Raw genomic sequence first — 27,618 nt, 5'->3', positions numbered from 1 at the left:
CGTTCTAGATTGCTTCTCTCCTTGATTAGTCCATTGCTTCTTGTCCTGCCTTCAGGTGCTTTGAAGAATACCTTGACCCCCTCTTTTGTGGCAGCCCCTGAGATATTGGAACACTGCTATCATGTCCCCCCTCGTCCTTCTCTTCATTAAACTAGACATACCCAATTCCAGCAACCGTTCTTCATATGTTTTAACCATCAGTCACCTAATCATCTTTGTTGCTCTTCTCTGCACTTTCTAGAGTCTCAATATCTTTTTTTTTTTACATTGTACTAGTGGCTCGGTGTTTCCTAAAATCGATATATGCCTAGCCATAAAAGCAGCGGAGCTTGCTGTTTTTGTATTTCAGGGCGAAATCTTCACACGCCTCAGCAAAACTCGGCTGAGTCCTCCTCGCGAGGTGGGCTATTGTATTCGTTTCCGGAATCTGCCGCCCTGCCAATCAAGAGGCAATTATCTGTCCGACAGGAAGACCCACCCCTGCTCCATATCGCCCATTCATTGCTTCGGCGGCTTCTGCCGGGAAAAAAAGAAGCCCGATTGAGGGCGGAAATGGCGTCGTAAGGGGCTGGTCTGGGCAAGTGGTGGCTGGAGTGAGGGCGGAAATGGCGTCAATGACCGGGGAGTGGGGACCAGGAAGAGAAGGCACGGTGCTTTGGGCGTGCGAGACGCTGGAAGGGTGTGAGGGATGGTGCTCATTAAAGAGTTGTAAGTACTGGAGGGGCAGGGGTGGGTGAGAGGTGCGCAGGGGGGCAAGAGTTAATGGAAGGTGGGAGGGGCTCATAAAGGGAGGGGGTAGGTAACTGAGGGACGCAGGAGCTGCTATACACGGTTACCCCTCCCCCCTCTTTATTTGACTGTTTTATGTAGCACCTAACGGTTATATAGTCCAGAACTATTTCATGTTATATTTTGGATGCTGTGAAAATATTATCAATCTTAGTTTAGATCTGACATTTGGATGAAATGGGTTCTTTAACTACTTTGAGTTCGAAGTAGCACTTTTTGCTGTTTTCTGAACAGCCTTAACTGAGGGGTTGGATTAAAACTTCTTTATTCCCAGCCAGCATGCTTCTTGTGTCTCAATGCTTCGGAAAGCACCGTATTTCTTCCAGCTTCTTTCCTGCTCACAGATGGCATCCAGTTGAGGAGACTAAGAATAACACACTACCACAAAGCCGGTTATCTACTTTTTAGAACTGACTCATTCCTTGTTTTCAGAGAAGATATTTTCTTCTTAATTACTGCTCTCCCAACATCAATAACTTATTAATCTTCAATAATAAATATGAGAGAGTTCGTTAGGGAGTATCACAATAGTTTCTTGGCTGCCTTTTCCAGTATAGAACCTGTTGTACTTTAGGAATAGATTTAGTGCAACTTAATTAGAATAAAAACAGACATATGGAAATGCAAAGTGTCACTGCAAATCATGCTTAAGCAGTATATAGGAAAGTTTGCAACAGATTTTTCTTTGCTAACATGCCAGGACAGGAATATATTTATTTATATTGCTTTCATGCTCAAAAGTCAAAGTTGATTCAGGTTAGTGCATGGGTGAGCCAACAGGAAATACCAACATTTTGTGATAGATTAGACAATTTTAAAAAAATCCTAGAATGCCCTGGTGCTCACCTTTTTATAATGTCCAAGAAATCCACGTAGAAATAGTTATGAAACCACTAGAATTCAAATTGGACTCAGAGATTTTGCCTTTATTATATGTCTCATAAAGGCTAAAACTTTTTTGATAATATCTTTGTTTCCTGCCTGGTTGATAATTTGGATTGCTAAATTAGGGTGTTAGCTTGCTGTGTTTTCTGAATGTTATCATTGCTATCTTGTTTGGATAGTTTTTAACTTTGTTTTTGTTCTGTATTTGATATTTTGTAAGCTGACCAGACTCTCTTTTTAAGTCAGGTGGCTTTAACATAGCAAATCAATATTGAAACATGCATACTTTAAACTATAAAGTTTTCAATGATCTGTTGTGTTTCTTAGGCGCCGATATCTTTCTGCTATCTTTGCAAAAAAGGAGAGTCTACACAATTTGTAGTCCACAAATATCTGTCTGCTTGTTCATAATGGCCCAAGCCATTTGTTGCCTCAAAACACTAAAAAAAAGTGTATTATTTACTACTAAAAAAGCCCCTTAGGGCAACAAGTTTCCTTAGCTCAGGTGGAAGTAAAATGGGGATAATTATTTCTGTCATTTTATTGTTATTTGGTATTTGTAATCTTTTTTTGTCCTCTTCATTAAGTCTCATGGCAGTTAGATGGCCTTGCAAATTTAATAAATAAGGATAGAGAAGTGACTGTTGAGAAGTTTAATTTATGATAATTCCTTAAATAAACCTCCCACTCAGAGTATAATTGAAACCAATTGCGCTCTGCATATATGTTTATAATTGCTTTGAGATTTCTTTTTTAAATGAGACGTAATGTGGAATAATAATGTCCATCAACTAAACTGCAGTATTCAGTATAAATTGCTTTGTAACTTAATATAGTTATGGATTTTATCCCATTGAACTTAGTCACATCCTTTAAAATATTTTCAGATGGATAGCTTCTAGTGCTAGCAATCAAAATTGTACCTAACTATTTTTATATAACAATTTAATATTTTTGTCATGACTTTTTAAAGCAAAAAAGGGGGAAGGGGGTTAAAAAGGGAGTTGGTAAGAAAAGGTGGAAAGGTTTTGTTGTCTGTATGCACTGTAAAATTCTGTGGCTGAAGCAAAATGATTTGAAAGGTTCTTATCTCAGATCTCTTTAGGCAGGAATGATGAGAATAAATATTTTAGTGATTAATGGGACTATTTATTGCAAACAAACCAAAAGGATCATGTCCTTTTAAAGTTTTTTTTTCTTGTAAGAGCTATTAAAAACAAATTAAGAATAAAAATCTAATCTGAATCTGTTGCATCTGGTCTGGTAAGCAAACCTGTGAAGGATCCTTTGTAGCTCAGAGAATTCAGTGTATTTTCTAAGCTATCACAGTTAATCTGTTGATGAAATATAGCAATAGGACTTAGACTTACATACCACTTTATAAAACACTCTAAGCGGTTTATAGAGTCAACCTATTACCCCCAACAATCTGGGGCCTCAAAATGATGGAAGCTGAGTCAACATTGAGCCCATTAGGATCAAACTCCTGGCTCTATTCTACCTAAATACTATATTTGTATGAGTACATTCATACACTCTTTTTATATAGTAAAAAATGGGAGGGACTGAAAATTGGGAGAAACCTATCTAACTATTTTCCTTCTCTTTCTTTTCCTCCCCTGCAACAAAAAAAATCCAGTCGGGTGGTACTACCTTGCTCCGTAGAAGAGGTGAGTAATAAACTTTGCTCTGAGGGAATTCACACCTTTATTAACCCCACTGATAAAGATTGTGGGTAGTTCAGAACTTGTCACACTCTGACTTGCTTTGCCTTCCACTCACAATAGCTATCAGTAGCCTTCCTTTCTCTCAGGGGAAACAGAATTTTACCCTCCTCTCTCTTTTTGCCATCTTCAGTATCAAGTGGGACAATTATTTTCCGTGGCTGAGGCTAGTAAGAACAACACTGGTGGTGGTGAAGGAATAGAGGTGCTGAAAAATGAGCCCTACCAACACGAGGGAGAGCAGGGGCAGTACACTCATAAGATCTACCACCTTCAGAGGTAAGAACCATCCTGGGTGTGGACAGCTGATGGCAATGCTGGATCTGAAGCCTTCTCTTGCTTCTTTCTCCCACAGCAAAGTTCCAGGATTCATCAAGATTTTTGCCCCAGAAGGGTCCCTTGTTGTCCACGAAAGAGCCTGGAATGCCTATCCTTACTGTCGGACGGGTGAGCCTGCGGGAGGGGGGGGGGAAAAAAACCTCTTTAGTATTGACAGAAACTATTATTGACCAGGATGGTGTCGTTCAAGTTCTATAATTCAAGAAAACATTAAAATTTCCATATGTTACTGAATAAGATAATTTTATTTTTGGTATAAATTCTCAGTGGCAAATAGCAGTGTTTTGCCAGAGGTTCAGGGAGCACCCATTCATGATAAATCCTGCTTGAATTGAGAATGGGTGCTTGCAGAGGGTGGATGGAGCTTGGTATAATTTTCCAACAGATCTCTGTTTATTATTATTATTATTGCTGCATGTAATCTGAAAATACCAAAGTTCTACAAAATTGGTCAGAGGGCAATGGAACATTTAGATATAATTGCTGTTATATTCTCTGATTCACTTTCTACGATGTTAAGCATCACATTGAAAATAAGTCTGCTAATACTCAATAGCTTGGATTGGCCACCTCTGCCCTTTTCCAGATGCATTTGCCTAAAATAAAATAAAAAAAACAGTAAAAAAGGAATTCATAATAAAAGTTTTAGTATAAGTTTTTTTTAAAAGGAAAGAAAAGTGCCCAAATTGTACTCCATAACCCAGGAGAAAAATTGAAAATCCGGGCTCTGAATCACATAGCAGTTTCTCTTGGCATCATTCTTCATGCCGCTGGGTCCTGAGTCCTCCCAAAAAAGTTAAATGCAATGCTTGGATCCCAAAACATCCATTTCTAGATTTCTCAGCTCTGATGCATTCTGCTTATTGAGTGCTGGATTCTAGCATGACAGTTTGAGATGCATCGTTATTACTGTACTTTTATTGTTGGGATGGAATAATAAGATGTAATTTAGCAAGATTTTCTGTGTTGCTTTGCCACACTAATATGCTTTTTGTCTTTTCCCTTATTTTGGCCTCATCTGCTGCAGTTATTACGGTGAGTGAGTTCTGAAATGGGTAGCTATGGGGGGCATTTTCCCTGTTTATTCTTCCCCATAGCCTTTTGAACACATCTGTTTCCTCTAATACAGGGTCCCCAACCTTTCTGGCTATGTGAACTGCTGGTGGGGTGGGGAGAGGGGACAAGTTCACACGCGCGCTCACTGCTTGCGCAAATGGAGCTTCATGTGCTCGTTGCCCCTTGCGCAGCTCAGTTCACAATGGTTCACAGACCAGATCTGGCCCATAGACTGGGGGTTAGGGACCCCTGCTCTAATACGTACCGTCTTACGGGGTTCATCTGTTCTATGAATTGAATCGTTATAGTCAATTCATAGTTGTACAAATTGACTCAGAAGATTCAAGGTAACATATCCCCAACAATTGTGGCCTTTAGTGTTTGCAGGTTCTATTGTCTGCACCAAGAATTCTTGTAACCTTGTTTCCTTCTCCTCTTCAATAGAATGAGTACATGAAGGATGATTTCTTTGTCAAAATTGAAACGTGGCACAAACCCGATTTAGGTGAACATGAAAATGTAAGTGGAAGAATGCAAATCTAACAGATTGCATGCTAACAGTCCAAATAATTGGGGTACCTAAATCGTACCGAATTTTATTCTTTATAGGTAGTCCTCAACTTACAACCATTTGTTTAGTTCAAAGTTATAGAGGTATTGAAAAAAGTGACTTATGACCATTTTTCACACTTACAACTGTTGCAGCATCCCTATGATTATCTGATCAAACTTTGGACGCTTGGCAGCTGGCATGCATTTATGAGGGTTGCAGTGTCCTGGGGTCATGTGATCACTTTTTGCAACCTTCTGACAAGTAAAGTCAATGGGGAAGCCAGATTCACTTAACAGTTGCAGGGCAAGAAAGGTCATAAAATGGGGCAAAACTCACTTAACTGTCTTGCTTAGCAATAGAATGGGCTCAGTTGTAATTGTAAGTCAAGGATTGCTTGTATAGGCAATAAGATTTTGCATTGCTGGACTCAAGTTTTATTACCCAGAAATAAAACTGCGGTTAATCCATGATTAGGGGACACTGAGAATATCACTGACTTATTCTGGTTTGGAGAGTTAGCTTCCAGAAAATCTTTGGAACAGCTGAATCATTGTGGTTCAGAGAATTCAGCTTTACATATCCCTATCAGCATTTATTTTCATGTCTGGCTAATTATGTAGAAGTGAAATTTAAAATTGTTACGTTTATGTGCTTATTGGCTTAATGTGACATGGGAAATTAAGCCGTGCTTTATTTCCTTGGGGCTTGCCATATTGTTCAAATCCAGCCATTAGGGTCTGTATGATGTTGAATTTAACATGTTATCCCAGTCCACTTTAATTACAGTTAAACTGTGGGTTGTTATAATTGGGATGTGTTAAACTCCATGTTTGAGGCATAGAACAATCCAATGTTCTCTTGGGGAGTTCTGGAAAAGACTGATTTGATTATTTAGGGAGTGACTCTGGTTTTTCAGAAATAAATCTTCCTCTCCAGAAGTGGTTTGTGTTATCTAGGCAGATGTCAACAATGAGATTTCATGCATTGTGTAACACATTTAATAGGAAATAAAGCACTTAGAATAAACAGATTTTTTAAAAAGCAAAGAAGCTGGAGCAAGATCTTGCTTGACGCAGTACCTCAAAATCAAAAGAATTATGTTTAATCATGATGTACAAAGTAGCCCAATGAAACAAGATTCTACAGGGCAATGGACAAAAGGAAGTAATACAGAACCTAAATAGGTTAGCATTCAAAGTATCAAGCAAGTTCAAGCAAATGCAACAGGCTTTAACTTGACGACAATATGTCATAGAAAAAATTGGAGAAAGTCCTGGACGAAATACTCCAAAAGTTGATTGAAGTCCCCAAGAAGATAGCATTCCATATGCTACTTACCTATCCTTAAACTAAGGAAGTCAGCTGGAGAAGAGTCTCTAGGGATCCCATAGATTAAAAGAAAGCTGGCAGCAATTTTAGATAATGGCTACATTCACATATCTAGTCATATTTCTTTTTGTTAAAGAAGCCAGAGACATAAGCCAGTCTTTTAGACAAGCAAAATTTTCATGGTTCATTTAAAATTTCATAGCTAATGCCAAAGGTTTTTTTTTCTTTTTAAAAACAACTCTTGACTTACATAATTATGTCTTGGTTAGATGCTTAAAAAAGGCCTTACAGCAAACAATGATCAAATAAAAAAAATCATGAATACTTCCTTGTTCACACATCATATTGTACTATATTTACAGTCAACAAAAACATAGTTTCAAACCGGTTGGATGTTCTGAAACCATGACTATCTGATCTATATATAGCTGTTAACCTGAGCAAAAACCTACCCTAAAAAAGTAGTTTTGTTGGTGCTTCATAAGTGGCCACAGGACGATCCATATTTAGAGCTTGTTATCAAACTGTAAATTATGGAAATGGGAATTAATAAATATTTCATTTAAAAATATTTTAATGATAATTTCTTAAACTTTTCAATAAATGAACAGAGAGCAATCATTCTAATCATTTTAATAATAATTAAAATTCAATCAAATTCTTTTGTCCTGGTCCCACCCACTTCATTTTGGAATGCAATTCTAGGCAGGCTACTCAAAAGGCAGACTGTAAAAAGTTGTGTGCCTTATTATGAGGTGTGAACTCACTCACTGTACAGGGGTTCTCAACCTTGGCAACTTTAAGACTTGTGGACTTCAACTTCCAGAATTCCTCAGCCAGCTGGCTGAGGAATTCTGGGAGTTGAAGTCCATAAGTCTTAAAGTTGCCAAGGTTGAGAACCCCTGATCTAAAATATCATCAATACATATAAAACGTAAGCAGAAATTCACCAGAATCACCTACCTTTGATATTGTCAGTAACTTCTGAAATTGCAATTTCTCCTTTGCAGGTCCATGGGCTGGATGCAGATACTTGGAAAGATGTGGAAGTTGTTCACATAGACATTGGTGATCGGACACACGTATCAGATGACGTAAGAAGATGTTGGCTGGGCTGTGGCCTTGGCAGTTGGCAAGATGGGTGACCTGAGATGAAGGCAGGACAATTCTGAGTCATGAAAAGAGGACTGGGAAACTCTGGTGGGCTACAGATAATTAATCTGTAGTGATGATGACCTATACCAGTTCCACTAACAGCTTGCTTAAGTTCTGGTGTCATCCTCAGTCTCTTTTGTTTTTCACTGACTTTTGGATGTTAAACATTGCCTTTTTCAACCTTCCTCTGTAGCTAAGCTAGTTGTTTCTGCTTAACTGTAGCGGGAAATGCGTTGACTTGTTCTAACTATTTTTTTAAAAAATAGTTATTCAGATTCTTCCTCACATCACAGTTTGCTAGGACTTCTGTCCTGCATGCTGCCACCTTTCCTCAACTCTTTTCTCTTTCAGGATTACAAACCAGATGAAGATCCAGCTCTTTTCAAATCTCTGAAGACGGGCAGAGGCCCTCTCGGCCCCGACTGGAAGGTAATATCTACCCCACAAAAAGAAGGAAACTGGCTTTTTAGTGCATCTTTGATTGCCTGCCCTCCTCCCTCCCAACTCCCCCCCCCCCCCCGCATTCAGGCATTTTAGATTCCAAGAGAGGCTTGAAAAGAAGCAACCTCGTTAGAATCCCCCAAATTTGGTTTGACCAAATGTTTATGGTTATCAGGTTATCTCTCATCTAAAATAGGAGATCAGTCCTGCTTTTTTCCATAGAATTATAAGCCTTGCTCATACACAGTGTTGTTCCGCTGGGCTGACTTAAGCTGCCCATGGGTTTCAGAGGTGTAGTTATGCCACACAACTCCTCTGCTGTGCTAGACTAGCCTTCCACAATTTGACATCCTCTGAAAATGTTGCTATACAACTCCCACCATCCCCAGCCTGCATCTGGAGAGCACCAGGATGGAAATGACAGATTAATAGCATGAAATTGATTGCCTTGTCTTTAAAATATATCTGATGGTCCCAGACCAGCCATTATTTTCTCAGCCTAACACGAATGCCTTAAAAGAAAAGCAATCTCTCTTTTCTTCACTTGAAGGGTTGTCCGGAGGGATAAAGTTTTTTTTTTCAAGTATATTGTTTGTTGAAAAATGCAAACTGGATAAAAAAAAATTATGTGGGAAATTTTGATTTACCATTATCTGCTCTTTTTGCCTCTCTCAAGTTGCCCTCAGGTGTTTCACCAAAGAGAAACATTATTTTAAAATGTCCAGGATTTGTGGGGGTGAAAGAAGGGAAGACCTATGCCCTCGCCAAGCCTTGAGTAGTATTACAATTTTTTAAGAACTTCTTTCCAACCCAACAGAATGATAAAAATAGAGAATTATGTAAAATGGCTTGTAACTCTACCTGTCTATCTTTGGGAAGCCCTCTGAACAGAACTGGGCCAAATTTGGTACGTGGGAGAAACTAGCATGAGTTTAAAATGGGGCTGAGTCCAGCCAAGGGCTATAGAGGAAAAAGTCTAGAAAAATTACCCTGTGCCTCCCTCCAGTGGGAAAGGCCATTGAGTTCAGATGCTGCTGCATGCTCCATCTAAGGCCTCCCTCCTTTCTTGGTCCACAAATTCTATGTGCTCTGCATGCTTTCCTGTGTCAGAAGGAAAACCCCATACATGATTGCAATGAGATGATAGCACAAATAGTCCTCATGTAGTAACTGTTAGAGTTATGATGATGTTTAAAAACACCTAGCTTTGTGACCAGTTCTCACAATTATGACCATCCAAGCATCTCAGGGTCACATGATTACCATTTGGATGCTTCACAACTGAAGTGGATTTACAACTATTGCAGCATTATGTAGTCACATGATTGCCATTTAGGTACTTCACAACAAGTGTCATGACAAGCAGAGCGAATGCAGAATATAACCACAAGTTCTGGTTACCTAATGTCTCAATGACTGGCAGTTTGCTTAATAATTGGGAAGTGACATTCAGAATTTTTGGCAGTCAGGTGATTTTCTGCTTAGCAATGAAGTGGCCGGTGCCAATTATGGTCACTAAGCAAGGATTTACCTGTAACTGTATTTAATCACAAACCAAATCTGTGAAATTGAATTTCATTTGTGTTCTGGATGTCCAATACGAATGTATTGGAGGAGTGTGACTTTGGGCATGCCATTCAAAAGTCACATGCACTTGGACAAAATACCACATCCTGGTTCTGCCTTAACTCTTCTGATTTTATTCTTTCTCCCCCCCCCCTTTTTTTTCCTTTCCTGTTAGCGGGAACTAGCCAATAATGAAGATTGTCCCCACATGTGTGCCTACAAACTTGTGACTGTGAAGTTCCGCTGGTGGGGCCTTCAGGGAAGGGTTGAAAAGTTTATCCAAAAGGTGAGTTCAAGGTGGACAGTTGTTTGCCCTGGTTTGAGGAAATTTGCTGGAATCTGAAGCTCTGTTTGAGGGGGGAAAGTCCCCCCTCAATAATATCAAGCAGATATTGCTTTTTATGGAATAATAGGATAGAGAGATTGAGTCCAGTAAACATCGGGCCATTTTCTCAGAAGCACAGAATTAACTACAGGCAGTCCTCAACTTACAACCATTCGTTTAGTGACTGTTCGAAGTTACAACAACACTGAAAAAAGTGACATTATTTTTCACGTGTACAAGCATTGTAGTGTTCCCGTGGTCACGTGATAGAAATTCAGACCTTTGGCAATTGGCATGTATTTGTGATGGTTGCATTGTCTGGGAAATCATGCGATCTTCTGAGAAGCAAAATCAATGGGGAAGCCAGATTCACTTAACTGTGTTACTAATTTAACAACTGCAGTGATTCACTTAACAACTGTGGCAAGAATGATTTTAAAATGGGGCAAAATTCACTTAACAAGTACCTTGATTAGCAACCAAAAAGTTTGGGCTCAATTGTTGATTGTAAGTCAAAGACTAAATTTATTTGGGCAGGGAAAAAGCCAAGGGTTAAATTTAAAATTATGCAAGATTTCCGTGAGAGGGGAGGACTCAAGGTGCCGAATTTGAAATTATATTATGATGCGGTGGTTTTAACATTAGTTAGTGACTGGGTAAATTTGACAAATTCTGATATACTTCACTTAGAGGGATGGAATTTACTTTTTGGGTGGCATGCCTATTTAATATTTAATAAAAAAATGGATTGGGCTTTTAAATCTCATATCTTAAGAATTTCTTTACTTAGGGTTTGGAGAAAATATTACAAAAGTGATTTTAAAGTACCATTATGGGCCGTACCTTGGCATGCAATAGAAGGAATAAAAAGAGGGGTTAAAATGGATATGGTGTCCTATAGACAGTTACTTAAATGGGATGGACAAAACTGGCAGTTAAAATTACGGGAAGAGTTAGCACAAGAAAATATTATTTATTCTTGGTTCCAATATAGGCAATTATTAGATAGATGGAAGATAGACTGTAAGGTGGGTTTTCACAGAGAAGATGAAAATCTTATTAAGCAAGTGAAGGATCAAAGACAAACCCACATTAAGAGGATCTATGGGGTTTTAGTTGAATTGGATTCAGAAACGGAACTAATTAAAGATTGTATGATTAGATGGGCGCAGAATTTTGGTGAGCCAGTTCCATTGGACACCTGGGAAATTATTTGGGTGAGAAATGTCAAATTTACACAAGCACAGAACTTAAGGGAGAATTTTTATAAAATGTTTTATAGATGGCACCTTGATCCACAAAAAATGTCTTTTATGTACCCTGACTTACAACCTAAATGTTGGAGATGTGGTTGTATGGATGCTACTTATTATCATATTTGGTGGTCGTGCAGAGAGATAAAAGCATTCTGGATTAAGATATGGTGGAATATCCAGAGAATTTTTAAAAGGAGGGTAAAATTTACTCCACAATTATTTTTGTTAGGTATAGTTACTGATTGTGATACAAAGGAGATTATATTGATGTTAAACTTGATAACAGCTGCGAGGCTGTTAGTAGGACAATATTGGAAGAAGGAATCTTTGCCTACATTGCAGGAATGGTTTCTTAAAGTGTCTCATTTGGCGGAAATGGCAAAGATTTCGGCTTTCTTAAAGGGACAAACGCAAGAGAAATTTCTTGCTGTTTGGGATAAATGGATAAAATTCATACAATTTAAATTTGATATAAAAAATATTATATAGTTTTTTCATAATTTTTAACTTTATATATATATATATATATTCTATTTTATATTCTTTTTTATATAATTTTTTTTAACTTTTTCTTTAATTAAGCCTATATTCTGCTCTGGGAGGTCCTGGGGGGGGGAAGGGGGGGGTTTGGGTAGGGGTGGGGGAAGGGGGGTTTTGTTGGGTAATGTTTGTTTTTTATTTGTATATGTTGTTTTTTGTTTTTGTATTGTTTCTTATTTTTTGTAAAATTTATAAAACTCTTTAATAAAAAAAAATAATAAAAAAAAAACAACTGTGGCAAGAATGATTTTAAAATGGGGCAAAATTCACTTAACAAGTACCTTGATTAGCAACCAAAAAGTTTGGGCTCAATTGTTGATTGTAAGTCAAAGACTATCTGTGATTCAAAATGGCTGCCAGTCTTGCTTTTCTGTCTGAAGAACCTAGCCTAGATTTATTCCTGTGACTTTGATGTCTAAAGGCTTAGAAAACTACTTTTCATTCCCAATTTGGGCCATCTTATATTCTCAGCATCTCAGTTTCTTAAAAGCTTCTCTTTCCCCTTTGACAGCAAGAAAGACGCCTCTTTACCAACTTCCATAGGCAGCTCTTTTGCTGGTTGGATAAGTGGGTGGATTTAAGCATGGCTGACATCCGGCGGATGGAGGACGAGACGCAGAAAGAGCTTGATGAGGTACTAAGGATGGTTATCAGTTTGGGAGTATAGTATGTACTGGATGGGGTAGTCAAGTGGCTTTGTTTCCCCATGGAAAGTCTCTGCTATAATGAGAGACAAATCCTTTATTCTTCTATAGAAGGAAATGAATACAAGGGTATTTTATAAAACGAAGGATCCTAGCTAAAAATGCAACAAATGTGCTTTTTTTCTTGAAAATCATGTTTTATTCTTAAAAGGGTGCAAATAACAAGATTTTTTTTTAAAAAAAGACTTTCTTAGTAGTAGGAAGATGTAAAAAAATTACATTAATAATCTATAATATGGGAGGGATATGTGATCCATATGTAGTCTCTTCCCAACCTTTTTGTGTCTGCTATATTTTATCTCCAAGATATATCATTGCTGGAATTAGTATCAAAAACATTACTCCTCAGCTTTGGGGCTAAGACCAAGTATAGTAACAGCAGCAAACCCATCACATTTTAGTAATACCATGTTGTGAAGGGCTTAATTATCTATTTTGAGTTGGAAAGATTGCAACCCTCTCCACCACAAACTTTTCAAATAGGTTTTAAAAATTGGCCTGGCTATTTCCCATAGTGCCATTGCTATTTTGTTCTTTTGATACCAAATAATTAAAAAGGAGAAGTAGCCTCTTGCTTCTGTAGCAGTGTTTCTCAACTTTGGCAACTTGAAGATATGTGAGGACTTCAACTCCCAGAATTCTCTAGCCAGCCATGTTGGCTGGAAAATTCTGGGAATTGAAGTCCAATTATCTTCAAATTGCCAAAATTGAGAAACGCTGCTCTATATAGCCGTCCGTTTGGTTGTATATTTATAAACAGCCACCTATGATTAAAATATAGTAATATGTAAATTCATTTGAATTCAGTTGTACTTGATTATTGCTAGGAAACACAAAATTGTTTTGACAAGTGGAATTAAGGCTAGGAGAAACTGAAGTGGGCCAAACCCATTAGGAAATTATTCTTGCAAAAAAGCCATTCAACCAGAAATTCTATATTCTATTGCAGATCCGCCAGAAGGGCACAGTGAGAGGCATGACTGTCGGGGATGAATGAATGCCCCCTGCTTCCTAGACGAAGAAATGACAAGGTTGGAAAAAACGGGGGTGAAATAAATAGCATACTGGAAAGCAATGCAATGAATTGATTCAAAAGCTCATGTCTCAGTTTAACGTAATAAAAATGTATGATGTTTGCCACACACAACCTTTGCTCTTCCCATTCCAGTGCAAGTAAACTAAAAAAGAAGACTATAATTAGCCATAGAGAGCCAGTTTGATGTGGTGGTTCAGGCATCAGTCTAGAAATCAGGAGATTGTGAGTTCTAGTTCCACCTAAGGCACAAAGCCAACTGGGTGACCTTGAGCCAGTCATTCTCTGTAGCCTGAAAAAAGAAAGCAGTGGCAAGCACTTCTGAAAAAACTTGCAAAGAAAACTGCAGGTACTTATCCAGATAGTCGCCAGAAGTCAACACTTATTCAAGGGCACAAAACAAAACAATAATAAAAATAATTTGTCTGCTTTAGTGCAAGCTAGGATATTAATTCATGATTTAAAATTTGGCTTTGGTTAACCAGGAAATTAGTGCTAATCATTGATTTCCTGGCTTACTTGAATCAACTGAGAGGGCTGCATGCACAGGAAAAGATTTGTCACATCTTATTTAGCTGAGATCTGTCTGAGCAGATGTGGTCAATATGGTATAGATCATTTTTGTGAGAGAAGAGCATATAAAGCTAAAATTAGTAGGGATATTTTAAGGCAACGTCACAATTTGCATTGTATTACTTTTGAAACATTCTTACGATTAGAACTATAAATTCAAATAAATAGTAGGGTTTGCAGATTCATACTAGCTACTTTTTTTAACCAACAAAGCATAAATGTAACTTCCTCAGTTTGGTATCTTTCAGATGTGTTGAGTTGAAACTCTCTTTGTTCTTGGCCAGCCTATGATTTATAACCTCAAACATCTGAACTGCATCTGATGGAGGAAAGCTAGTTTAAACTGTCAGTTAGCATTCATCTAAACTTTATTTGTATGCCTAAATTGCTTCATGTAATTATAAAAGAGAAATAGATCATAGAATATTTTTTAAAGAATGCTACATTAATCTGTACTATAAATTCCACTTTAAAGTGTAGAATGTAAGCATAGATACAATAAGCAATCTAGCCACAAGCAATCTGCTTTAAAAAGTAGAATGGCAGACATTTTGATTGAAAGATCCCCTTTGAAGATTATAGCCTGGTGTCCAAAAGAACAAGTTTGGGGCCCAGGAGTTTCTTCCAGGTAATAAAGTTTTAAAAATCCTTCCTTTTGGGACTTATTATATTTTAGCAATAGCAATAGCACGTAGACTTATATACCACTTCCCAGTGTTTTACAGCCCTCTCTAAGCAGTTTACAGAGTCAACATATTGCTTCTCACAATCTGGGTCCTCATTTTACTGATCTTGGAAGGATGGAAGGCTGAGTCAACCTTGAGCTGGTCAGAATCAAACTCCTGGCAGTGAGCTGAGTTAGCCTGCAATAACCACTAATCACGGTCTAACCACTGCACCATCATGGCTCGTTAGCTAGTCGAAGACTTAAAGCAAGGCCTCAGATTTTTAAAGTAGTTTTTACATTCAAGTGAAATTGAGAAAAAAAATAGCTTTCAGTAATGAGGAATAGTTTGTACTCATTAATACACATCTTCCATTGTCTTCATCTTCATCAGCTAAGACCACATATCCAAAAGTGCATCTTAAAGGTAGGTCTAAACTGGGCAGAACTTTCATTAGATTATATAGGACAGTTTGATGACTGCAATAGAGGAGCTAAGGTTTTGGATTTTCTATTGTTTAATGCAGGGGTGTCAAACTGCCGGCCCGCGGGCCAGACGCATCACGCGGAAGCTGCTCCCTCCCCATTGCCGGCAATGGCAAAACAGTCCTGATACATTGCGTGATGTCATGTGACGTCATGAGTTTGAAATGTCTGGTTTAATGAAAGCAAGAAAAATATTCTTATTTTTTTTTAAAAAAAAGGCCATAGCTGAAATTTTGCTCAATGTGTATATTTGCAAAGTAGTATTTATTTCCTGTAATAGACTTTTTTCCTGTTAGACTTCCTGATCTATGCAGACTGTAATGTAAATTGGTAGCATTATATATGGTGTCTAGTTCAAGGGAAGCAGGGACTGATTCTCCAAGCTTCCCTCAATTATTTCATAGTTGGCTCTCATTAATGGAACTCAAGGTCCTTCAGTGTTCCTCAACCATGGCAACTTTAAACGGGTCTAGGACAACTCACTGCGACCGACGTGCCATAATCAACTCACTGCAGGACAAGAGTTACACTAATAACAAAGAAATGGTGGAATAGAATAATTAAAGAAAAGATGCAAAAGAATGAATGGCCAAAATGAAATGTCAGTGACAAAAATTAAAATAATTTTCTAATTGTTTTAAATATTTAAATTGAGTTGTTGAATTGGCCCGCAGCGAGTTGTCCCTCGGTGAATTGTCCCATTCTGACTTTAAGCATGCTGGCTGGGGAATTCTTGAGTTGAAGTCCATATATCTTAAAAGTTTCCAAGGTCAAGAAATACTTTTCTAGTTAAAACGGGGGTAGATTCCACAGGCTATGGTCTTTGTTTCATATGTGTGAAGTTTTGTATACATCATCCAAGCATCCAAAAATAGAAAGCAAGGCAGACAAGCAGTTGCCACCCAAGGCCTGGCGTGAATACTCTTATTTATTTATGCAAAGTGTAAGTCAGAGAAGGCTGAATTTCATTAAACTTTTTCAGGTTTAGACCTCCATAGAGAAAATACTGCATTTTGCTCATTCCTCCCTGTCTCTTTTCTACCCTAGATGCAGTGCCCGTTCTGACCTGAGATTGGACCTATCCTTGTGGGACTCTGCCTTCTCCCTCTTCCTCCTCCTCCTCGTCACCTAGGAAGGGGGAGACGGGTTCTCTCTTTCATTCCATCCATTTGGTCCTAAGATATTCCAAGATGTCCCCGATTTTACCAACCTGGGGAGCCCCATGAAACTGCTGCATATTACTTACTGATCATGGATTAATAGGTGTCCTTACCGCATGAATGGGATGTCAAAGGGGACAAGGACCTTTGAGGGGTGGGCGGGGCATCTCCCTTTTTCGCACTGCAGAGTCAGGAATGCATGAATATTAATAACATTAATCTGAATATTTTTAGAATCATACTTCAGTGGGTGGGTGAGGAATTTATAGGAAGTGGGGGGGAAAGATGATTTGAATTGGGAGGGGGAAATTTAAAGTTAGGAATATAGTTAGTTCTCTTTCATGGTGGAGAGTTTTAAGTCACCCATGAAAACTGTTTCTCCCTTTTTGAAACTGCATTCAGCTTCCAGAGCTGTGGGGGGGAGGGAATGAAGTTTCCACTCCAGGAGTTTTCCTATGCATGCTACATGTTGGGATCAAACATGCCACTAGACAGGGCCAGTTACAGGCAGAAATGTGTCTCCCATTTGACCTGATTTTCAGACACAGCATAAACTGCATCATCAAAATTTGGTGGGACAGTTTCCTGCTATATTTTTCTGCTTTGAAACAGCACTGGGACCTGCACTTTAATTCAGGATCCTTTTCCTTGCTTGCCCTCGCCTCTACCTCCTGTTTCAGGGGACCAGGAAAAGCAAATAGCTTTCCATTTGGGGAAGAGGTGCATAGAAGCATTTCAAGCTTCCTGGAGCTGAAGGAGAAAGAAACAGACTTGGAGGCCCTGGGCTGTAGTTCAAGGATCTGAACAGTATTTTTTTTAAAAAAGAAAACACTGAAAATCTTTTTTAAAAAGTAAAACGGTAAATAAACTTGAAACTGAATTCTTGTTTAATTCTTATATTGGGTGAGAGTCAATGACTGCTGTATATTTCAGTCTTTTTTGTAATTTGTGTTCTCTCAGTGCACTGAAGATCAAAATGAGATATTTTATGCAATTTCAACACATTATTTGTTTGCACCCCAGATTATCATAGACTTTCGACAGAAGACCCCACGTGTAAATGTGTGTTTTTCTGGTGGGTTGGCTTCATACCCTAGAAGATAGGAATTCTGTTTTTTATTTGGAAAACAAGGTAGAGAGGGGAACTGCCTAGATGATCTTTTGAGTTGTTTGCCTGGGCACTGATTCTGAAGAAATTAGGTTTAAAAAGCACAATTGCAAGAAATTGAGAGACAAAACGACACCAATGGTATTCTTGCTCTGTCATAATCTGTTTTAATTTGTGCTGTCCAATTAAAGACCGTCTGGGTGATTAACTCAGTAACTTTATAATTACAAACATTGGCATACTGCTGAAATAATATTTGCAGATATGTGTGGCTGACCAAGATCCCCATCCTGCAGAAGTAAGAATGTTTCAATGCTCATTAGCTGCTCTGTTTTGCTTTTCTATCTTTTCTGACTCCCTCTATACCAGTGGTTCTCAACCTTTTTAATGCCGCGACCCCAACCAGTCGTAAGTCAAGGACTACCCAACTGGTCGTAAGTCGAGGATTTCCCTGCTCGGGAGCGCCGCACATGCGTGGTGCCACCTCCTGCGCCAGCCGAGGCGTAGCTGGCAAGCGGCAGAGATGGCACAGGCCGACCACCGGCTGGGCCACCAGCTGGCCCAGCCCAAGGGAGGTAAGGCACCCGCCAGGTCCCACGTGCGCCAGCAACCCTCCCTGCGCCTGCCGGCCTCCCAGCCCGGCCCTCTTTTACTTAACATTTTTAGTAGTTGCTCAGCAGGGAGGGGTGGAAACTTCCAGACAGCTCGCCTTCGCTGCAGACAACTTGCAGTACCGTTTGCAGAATGGGACTTTTGGCAGGCTCAGCAGGGCAAAGACAGCCTGGACAATTCCTATTGGCTTTTGAAAGCCAGTAGAATTAGACTCTATTCAAGAGAATCTATTCTGTTGGCTTTCAAAAGCCAATAGAATAAAGAGTAGCACAGCTAAGGAAAAGGGGGGAAAATGGCGGACTGTATTTGGGGACCCCGTGAAATGGTCGTTTGACCCCAAATGGGGTCCCGACCCACAGGTTGAGAACTATTGCAATAGAATAAAAGGGAGTAGCACAGCTAAGGAAAAGGGGAAAAAATGGCGGACTGCGTTGTTTGGCGACCTCCGTGAAATGGGGTCCCGACCCACAGGTTGAGAACCACTGCTCTATACAACTTCTCTAAATGTGAACATTGCTCATGTGTGCTCAAAACCATCCCCAATGTTAGAGTCCTTGGTGCTGTCTGTTTGCTTGCAGATGTTTCATCACCCAATTAGGTAACACTAACAATGCGGTTCAGTGTGGAGTTCATTCCTTGTTTATATTGATTAGGGTATTGCTTTCTGCTTGATTGTTTGTTGGTGGTAATCCAGGCTTCTCTGCGTATGGGAAATATCAAGAAACCCACACCCTCACCAAAACTGGCAAGGCAAGTTACTCTGTATTAATGGAGCAAATCCACACTAATCCACTTCCCAAATTTATCCATGAGCTTACAGGTATTTTGTTCTATTGCAGACATGTTAAACTCACAACGTCACGTGACGTCACGCAACGTATTGGGACGGTTTTGCCATTGCCGGCAATGGGGTGGGCGCAGCTTCCGAATGATGCGTCCAGCCCATGGGCCGGCAGTTTGACACCCCTGTTCTATTGGAATTATCCCAAATTAATATTTGTAGACATTTTGCTCCCAGCTTAATTCTTGACATTTGGCCCAAATCATTTGACTGTTGGCCCAAATCATTTGACTGCCAAGTGGAACTATTCTTTTTTCATGGTCCATCCTAGTGTTTCTCAGCCTGTTAGCTGGGGAATTCGATGAGTTGAAGTCTGTGAGTTAAGCCTTCAAGGCTGAGAAGCGCAGAGGCTCATATGAGGATGATTAGCTTATTAAAGAGATGGCTAAATTGGGTATGGTTAACTGTTAAGCCTCTTCTCTTGTGAACCATACAATGTTACTTTCTCAGAACCATTGAGTTACTATTCTGTTGCAATACACAGGAAGAGGGATTTAAATTGATGCTGGAAGTGGATGAAAGTAAAGATAGTTCCTCCTACCAATCCTGGGGGGTTGGTTGGGGAGGTTACCAATCTTGGGATTATGATTAGCTTGGAGGAATGTGATACACAGGGTATACCAAAAGTCAGGTCCCATAGGCTATTTGCAATATTTTTTTTCTTGGAGAAAATGTTACTATAGTACTGGTAATGTTCACAAGTCATGCATCAGACAAATGATAATAAGAAAATGGCAATCAATTTGAACATTTAATTTAATTTATATATACATTTTATATCAGGCCAAGCTTTGGGTACAATAATGTCTACATGGATTATGTGTGTGAAAGCACAGCTATAGCAATAGCATTTAGACTTATATACCACTTCACAGTGCTTTATAGCCCTCTCTAAGCAGTTTACAAAGTCAGCATATTGCCCCCAGCAATCTGGGTTCTCATTTTACCGACCTCGGAAGGATGAAAGGCTGAGTCAACCTGAGCCCCATCAGAATTGAACTCAAGATCAAAATTTGTGAGTAGAGTGCCTGCAATACTGCATTCTAGCCACTGTACAATGGGGCCATAGGCTGTATTTTGTGTGTGGGAAACCTGCGTGGGTGTGGGAGAGAAAATGAGGATGTGCAAAGGCTTTGTGCGTGTGAGCATAGAAGTACATTCATTAGCCAGCAAGTAGGCATTAGCTATTTCCACAAATCCAGATCTTAAATACTAGATATGCTGGATTTGTTTTTTACACATTTTCAGGCTATTTTAACAGCATTTCTTGGAATGAAGATTTTGATGCTGCTTGTGGAATTTCCATCAATTGGTATTGCTATTCCTTAGTTACTAAACTGAGGGGGAAAGTGACATTGTATTTGGTTATATATCCTGCTTGTGCAAGAATGTGGCTTTATGCCAAGCAAAGATTATGCAGAACAGATTTTTGCTATTCAGCAGATTATTATGAAATGAATGAATGTGCGAAAGTTAGTAGCGGAATATAGGCAATGCCTGGGTTAAGAATATCTGACTTACAACCTATACTTATGAATGGACTGCCATAAATTAAAAATGTGAGTTAAATGCAATGGTTCGTAATAACAAACACACTCCTTTGTAACCCTCATGGAAACATTGTGTGGCTTCAGCAGAGGAAGGAGAACACAGTCTGCCATTTTGAAGAAAATGAATTCTCTTGGAAAGGAAGCTAGAGTGACAGAATTTATTAGATTTTCAAAAGGAGGTAAGTTTAAAGAAGAAAAGTCAAGTTATACATAAAGAGGTATACATAAAGAAACAAGGATGATTAGAGATAATACGGAATGGTTTAGGTCAGGGGTAGGCAACCTTGGCTCTTTTATGACTTATGGACTTCAACTCCCAGGAATTCTGGGAGTTGAAGTCTACGAGTCATAAAAGAGCCAAGGTTGCCTACCCCTGGATAGGTACTGTATACATGAGATTTAGCTGCATTTTTGTTTTCTTACCTCACACCTTTAATATCTTTGGCTTACTACTATTCCTTTTCTGCACTGTAATAACACTGCTTATCTCCAGAAGGAAATACAGTAGCCTGATGGGTATATACATACATAAATCTTTGCCCTTCTTTACCCTGGGTGTATTATTGTTCTCCACCAAATCTATATTGCCCTAAACACTGAATCTTTCCAGCGACCTGCTTGACATAGGTTGTTTCTTTTAATGTAATGCCTTCAGTTTAATTATGCTGACTTGTAAACAGTACTTAGGCTACCTGGTTTTTAAATACCCTTCAATCCATTCAGGCAAAAGGTGCAAGCTTTAGCCGAATTGATAGGTCTTGTTCCCGTACCACTGACTAGGACCATGTTCAACCACAATACTCTTCCCCCACTATAGCCTTCTGTTTAAATCTTTCCACTAGGTTTGCAGAACTGGAAGCCTGCCAACTGACTGACCCTCTTCCAAATGCGGTACTATATTGTGCAATTTTTAAAAGCTTGAATTCCTTTTAAAAGAAAAAAAAATCCCCTGATTGAAGATTGCACCCACCGACACTGATAGAACTACCAGGGAGAACCCAAACTATTCAATTCCCACTTCAGGCTCAGTTGACGGTAAGTTCTGTGGGTGGAGTGGTAGGGACTCTTTCCCGCTCCTGCTCAGAAACTGTGGCTACTCTAGGAAACAATAACTGCTGCAGGTTTTACTTTCTCTTTTTTCTGCTTGTAAAACAACAATATTTAAAAAAAAAAAAAAGATGTCAGGGAAACTGGCTTCGTGCATAGCGGCCTGAGTGTATTTTAATCTTAACCTACAGAATCAGTTTCCCTGGAGCAGCCACAACTAGTGCCAGCAAAGGGAATTCTTGCTATAAGATGTTGCAAAGCCAAACTATTAAAAAAAATATAGGGCAGCTACCAAGTTGAGTGGGTGGGAATGACATGCTGTATGATAGAATAAAGAGCAGAGAATTGGTCAAGGATGAGCTGAACTAACATCCATGAGTCAGTAATACTTAAACAGCAACAGAAGCTGCCTCTGGTTTCTGCTGTCTGTTTTTGGGATTTTCCATTGGATTACTTAACTAAAATCCCCTTAATTCTCCCAGTCCTTCATACCTTGCATGATTTATTCACTGAGAAATATATCTTTGGTCTCTGTACCACAGTATCAAAGTCCCCTTTCAGTGAGTATGATTATTTCGTTTTTGCATCTGTTTTCTGATTCTTATCAACTGAGCTTTCTCCAGAAACTATAGTGTTAGAATTTCCAGGAAGTCACTGATACCAATCCCTCAATTGTTAGGGATAGTGTTGTCTATTTATCTGAATATCTATTTATCAAAAACATATTAATTGCTAGCTGGGGTGTGAAGGATAGCTGGTTGTGAAAATGCAACTAAGTCCTTAGTTTTTTAAACGGTCATTTCTATGTGCCCATTGATTTGATTAAATTTTGACAAAGCAATAGGAAATATACTAATTTTTTTTTTAGTCTTGCTCATTGCCTTGCATGCAACCAGCACTGAGTCCTATCCTCAACCAGGGCTAGGTTCAATGGTGTAATTTGTATTTTATTTGGTTTTGAAGCTTTATTGTAACTCTGTGGCTCTGCTGCTCAACACACTGAACCACATTAGATTAGTGTGTTGTGCAAATCCAGTCCATGTAGTCAGTTTATGATTCAATGTGCCTTACAAACCCAGAAAATTACTTAAGTTTCTAACCACATTTAAATTAACCATGGGTAAGTGGCTTATGCAAAAGGTATTTTTGGCATAGCTCATGGTCAGTATAATTAACAATTAATAATGGAGCTTCATAGGACCCTTTGGGTATTTTGTGAATGAACCATATGTACACAACATTATTTACAGTCATCTGTTTTGTGGCAGTTTTACAGGTCTATTGCTGAACATGTCTAGCAACATAGGTGCTGGTGGGTTGTGTTGTGCTTGCATATATTGCAGTGCAATTATGAAAGAGTAGAACTTGCACTGTGATGTCCCAAGGCAAGTTCTACCATTTTGGCATTATTGTGGTTAGGAACAGAAGAAAAATGGCAACAACTGGACTTTCTGTAAAATTCTATGAATATGGCAGATTTCATCTGATGTGAAAATTGGCTATCAAATTTCTTTTAAAGAATGGATTTGATCTCCTTGCTTCCCAACATGGAGCCCTTACAGCGTGTTGGATGGAAACTCAACCAACTTAACTCAATAGTGTGGGAACTGAGACAATGCTGATTAAAAGTTGAGAGAAATATTTGAAGGGGCGCTTCTGAAGTGGCCTAACTGCCTTTGAATTTTGCATTTCAGATTACAAAAGCTGGAAGCATTTGTAAGCAAACCATGCAGATGTCTGAAATTCTGAGAACGCATTTATTTTTCATTAATGAAAAAAGAGGGGAAATTCACAGTCAACGCAACAACCTGTTTTCCGAAACTGAGATAATCTGTGGATTCCCCTTGTATTGAATATTGTTCATCTGCCCTCCATTGTTACAGACTGTGTTTAATCTCCCTAACCAAGAGGCGAACCAAGTTCAAAACTGCCTTTAGTGACTGAATTGAGTAACTGTGGACCAGTCATTCATTCTCAACCCAGTGAATATCACAAGCTTGTAGTTAGGGGAAAATGCCAAAGAAGGAACATTATGTGCACCACCTAATATCTTTGCTGGAGCGCAGCATGTAAACTAAAAATAAAATAATAATTATAAACATGGCTATGTAGCTGTCATAAATTCATAAATGCAGCAATAAAACACTCAAGATAATGTAAAAGTCCAAGTTCTCTTTTTAAAAAAAAAATGTTATATGAATACAGAGCATGTAGTTTGGAAGCTCTGAAAGAGATACATTTTGCAGGCAAAAGTTCTTTCCTTGATAATTTCTTCAAGTGCTAGTATTAGGGCTACTGTACTTTGTTTGCAAAAATCTGGAATATCTCTGGACAGTAGCAAAGGGATACTGGAATGTTAGCATTTAATGGTCACATAGAGCAGGGGTCTCCAACCCCTGGTCCATGGACTAGGACCAGGACATGGCATGCCAGCAACCGGTCCACACAAACAAGCAAAGACCTATCCACGAGATGTAGGCAGCACACAAAACCATATACCCTCCGGTCCGCAGAAAAACCTCTCTCTACAAAACCGGTCCCTGGTGTCCAAAAGGTTGGGGACCTCTGACATAGAGATTATCCAGATTTTGCAGTTGAGGTACGGTAGCCCTAGGGTAGGGTTTCCCTTCTGGACACTCCACCTCATATGTGACCTCCAGCTCCTAGATCTTCCTACTGGTGAGAATTCTGGGAGTTGAAGTCCCCACATTTGGAAACTATCCAGGTTGGAAAACATTGCCCTTGAAGAACTTTCCAATAAATCTCAAATACCTTCTCCTATCTTTATTGATCTAAATAGTTCCTTTGAGAGCCGGGTCCTAATCTTTTAAAATTAAGTGGTTTTAAAGGTCAAAATCAATTACTGAATTGCATTCAGCAATAAATGGGAGCCAGAGCAAGAGGTTCCATAATAGAGGCAGTCCTCACAATTGGGACTGGCAACTCATTTGTTAAAGTGGTTGGTTGCTAAGTGTAAAATCACATGACTGCCACTGTTCTTATGATCTTACTTCAACTTTCCTTTGTGGATTTGAGAATGAAGGCATTGGTGGCAATGCTACTTTTCATCATCATTGCAACTGCAAATGGTCACTGTCTAAAGGGGTCACTAAATGAGGACTACCTGATGCCCAACGTGATGCAGATGCAATGAGGAGTTTGCTTGCTACTCGTTACAACAATTGGGTTGTAGACTCCCAGTATAAGAGTGCAAGTATGATGTAATCAGGCCATGGGTTACCATAGCCAAGTTGGATCATTTGAATAAAGTCTACATGGGAGGGAGTTGCGTAAACATACACTTTGTCTCCACCTTCACTGAAAATCCAGGGTCAGGAAATGATCAAAGAGCACTCCCGTGATAGCAATACAAAGGGAAATACAAAATGTAGTTTCATGTAAATTATGTTTAATAACACAGAAGACAAGCTGTAAGTCAGTGCAATGCTGCTTTTTTGGGGGAGGGGGTCTTTTGAAAATAGTGTGAGACAATGTTCTTTTGGCAGTCTATTGGTTGAATGACTCTTGGAGGTGCTGAAGAGGATTTTCCATTAAACTTAAATCTTGCTTGGGATGAAAATCACATAAAAAAACATGATGCAACATTTTATCAACGGACGTCCATCAGCAAAAAAAAAAAAAAAAAAATGCATGGAGACTTTTGGAAACTGGAACTGTCTGACAAACAAGAAATCAGATGTCCAAGGATGCAGAGAGAAAAAGAAAGTGAAAATAAGATTAGTGTTTAGGGATTGTGCCAAGGTCCATGGTAAGATTAGTGGATTTCTTCGTACTTGAGGTGCTGGGTGTTCTGAGAATATAGGAATGTTCTGGATCTGAACCCTCAATTAATTCTATTATGGATGTATTATGCCTTTTATCTTTTCACCTCTATGCTGGAAGATGTCTTAGCCATCGATGCCAAAAAAAGCATCATTAAAAATATGAAGGTATCTATACCACCACAGTTCATGCAGTATAGTAAGTAATAAGTTATTTATTATTATTTTATTTTATTATTTAGGTATGCCCATCTCACTCTTAGATCTTATTCTAAACCTCATTTATACATTTTATGTAATTAGCAGAAAAAGGGAAAGAAAAGTTTACAGTCTTAAACCAAGACACTGATGTGGCATCATGCTATAGGAGTAACTGGATAATAAGATCTGTTTTTTTTTTTAAAAAAATTATTTTCCCAAGTTATTTTAATTAAACTGAATAGCCTTATAGCATGCAGATTGATTTGTAAAGAAAATAAATAATTGGATGAAAGCTTTGCATTTGATTAAACGGCTGCAGTACCTTTTTGTAAATTGTTTTAATTCAGTTTCGGCTGCTTTCAGTATGGTTTTCCTTGAAATGTGCAGAGTAATCATTCTGCTTTTAAATAGCTTGTTTTTCTCTCAGCTGGAAGAATCTCTTAGGGAGAAAGGACAGAAACAAAAATCTTTGAATGCATGGGTGTGTTACAGACTGAGTTGTGAGGGAATGCCAAACAATTCATTCCTAAATCATTATTCTCTTGGAATAATTCCGTTATACCTTAATGTGCCTTAACTGTTCTTATGAACCGTGCCATTGTAAATGACTTATGTCTCTGTTGGAAAACAAAGGATTCCTGATATGCTTGTACAACTTACCAAAGAACATAATCACAAGAAACATTTTGTGAGTCTATAATTATGGTGCTGAAAATTTAAAATGTGATTCACAGCTGTGGCAACACCTGTACAATTGTTCTCTATTTGTGTATTTGGAGGAAGTGAATGTCAGTACTGCATGGGTGTCAAACTCATCACATCATGTGACGTGTTGTGAGGTATTGTGACTTTTTTTGCATTGCTGCAGCTGGGATGGGCCTCCACATGATGCAGCCGGCCCACAGGCTGGCAGTTTGACACCCCTGCAGTACTGTAAAGAGGAAGGAAAGGATGAAATTAGCTAGTGAAATATGGAGCAGTCGTGCATATTCCACCATAATCCCCCATTAGTGTAGATGGGTTACAGTGAATTTTTTTCACAATAATAAATAAATAAATAAATTGTAAAGGAGATCTAATTAAACCTATCCCTATCCCAAAAGGTGTAAAAGAAGGCTGCATTCTAGCAAGTTATTGTTTGATTTATATATTAATAATATGATTGAAATCTTTGCTAAATCACATTTTCACTTCCCATTCTTGCCCATTGCCCATGGTTCCCATCGTTCTCCGTGCTGATGATGCAGCTATTCTCTCCATAACACAGATAGACCTGGGTAGACAGAATGGGGTAACTCAGTGTAGCTAGCTCAGCCCAGCCAGCCCACCACTGCCAACTTGCCTCTGCCAATTCATTGCCACCAAGTAATTGCAAGACAACTCAACACAGCCAATTCGCTATGGGGACAATTTGCCATGGGCAGGGTGGGCAGGCAGGCAAGCAAGCAGGTGGGCAGAATGCAGAGGAGCTGTGGCAGCAGTGGATAAGGCAGGCAGCAGGGGAGGCAGCGGAAGCTGGGGGCCTCCCATTTTCACACCTCCACTGCTGGTCACTTGCTCTGAACTCTACCCACTTGCTTGCTCACCTGCCCCCCAGCTCTCCCTCTAGTGGGAAGCCCCTGGCTACTGCACTCTGCACTCTGCCCACCTGATTACTCACCCGCCTGCCCACCTTATTCTCCCTCTGGCTGCCTGTGGCGAGTTGTCCTCACAGCAAATTGGCTGTGCTGAGTTGTTTTGCAACAATTTGATGGTAGTGAGTTAGCAGAAGCAATTTGGCATTGGTGAGCTGGCATCAGTGAGCTGTTCATGACGAACTGACTGCACTGAGTTGTCTCGACGCTTTAAAGCATTATCTTCCTATTGACCTAGAGCAGGGGCCCCCAACCTTTTGGGCAC

General features: G+C 39.2%; 2 protein-coding genes and 1 long non-coding RNA gene across 5 annotated transcripts in view; all 3 read left to right on the top strand.

Moving 5' to 3' along the window:
* The first annotated feature begins 600 nt into the window (after positions 1-600).
* LOC120304575 (phosphatidylinositol transfer protein beta isoform-like) lies at positions 601-17,894 on the top strand. Its single transcript, XM_039335341.1, has 12 exons — positions 601-708; positions 3,314-3,344; positions 3,532-3,677; positions 3,754-3,845; positions 4,765-4,772; positions 5,238-5,312; positions 7,686-7,769; positions 8,182-8,259; positions 10,013-10,123; positions 12,470-12,592; positions 13,612-13,693; positions 16,466-17,894. Exons 1-11 carry the CDS (start codon positions 689-691, stop codon positions 13,657-13,659), a joined length of 816 nt encoding a protein of 271 aa, XP_039191275.1. The 5' UTR covers positions 601-688; the 3' UTR covers positions 13,660-13,693; positions 16,466-17,894.
* A 778-nt stretch (positions 17,895-18,672) lies between these two features.
* Positions 18,673-23,898, top strand: LOC120304577. Of its 2 annotated transcripts, XR_005555755.1 has the most exons (3): positions 18,673-20,868; positions 21,532-21,724; positions 23,431-23,898. It is a non-coding gene; the product is annotated as an uncharacterized LOC120304577 (long non-coding RNA). The 2 variants fall into 2 exon arrangements; XR_005555754.1 differs by having other exon boundaries at positions 18,673-21,724.
* A 334-nt stretch (positions 23,899-24,232) lies between these two features.
* The window catches only part of LOC120304576, a 28,871-nt gene continuing 25,485 nt past the window's right edge, over positions 24,233-27,618 (top strand). Inside the window, exon 1 of one of the 2 annotated variants that reach the window (XM_039335345.1) lies at positions 24,233-25,686. Coding sequence is in view for 1 of the 2 variants with exons in the window: in XM_039335342.1 (XP_039191276.1) it covers positions 25,600-25,717 (118 nt within the window). In the remaining variant the exon portion in view is untranslated. Of the gene's footprint in view, positions 25,718-27,618 lie in introns of both variants that reach the window. The other variant, XM_039335342.1, reaches the window with a different exon arrangement.

Source organism: Crotalus tigris, unplaced genomic scaffold, assembly GCF_016545835.1.
Source record: "Crotalus tigris isolate CLP2741 ecotype Arizona unplaced genomic scaffold, ASM1654583v1 scf7180000017639.5415321, whole genome shotgun sequence".
Lineage (NCBI taxonomy): Eukaryota > Metazoa > Chordata > Lepidosauria > Squamata > Viperidae > Crotalus > Crotalus tigris.
The sequence above is the reverse complement of the archived record's forward strand: the minus strand, read 5'-3'. Positions and strand labels throughout refer to the sequence as shown.

Bases quoted from the DNA above. Each gene is read 5' to 3' on its own strand.
- LOC120304575 (XM_039335341.1), top strand. From the start codon at position 689: ATGGTGCTCATTAAAGAGTT. The intron at 3,345-3,531 runs GTGAGTAATAAA...TGCCATCTTCAG, and splicing joins TACCTTGCTCCGTAGAAGAG to TATCAAGTGGGACAATTATT. The intron at 7,770-8,181 runs GTAAGAAGATGT...TTTCTCTTTCAG, and splicing joins GGACACACGTATCAGATGAC to GATTACAAACCAGATGAAGA.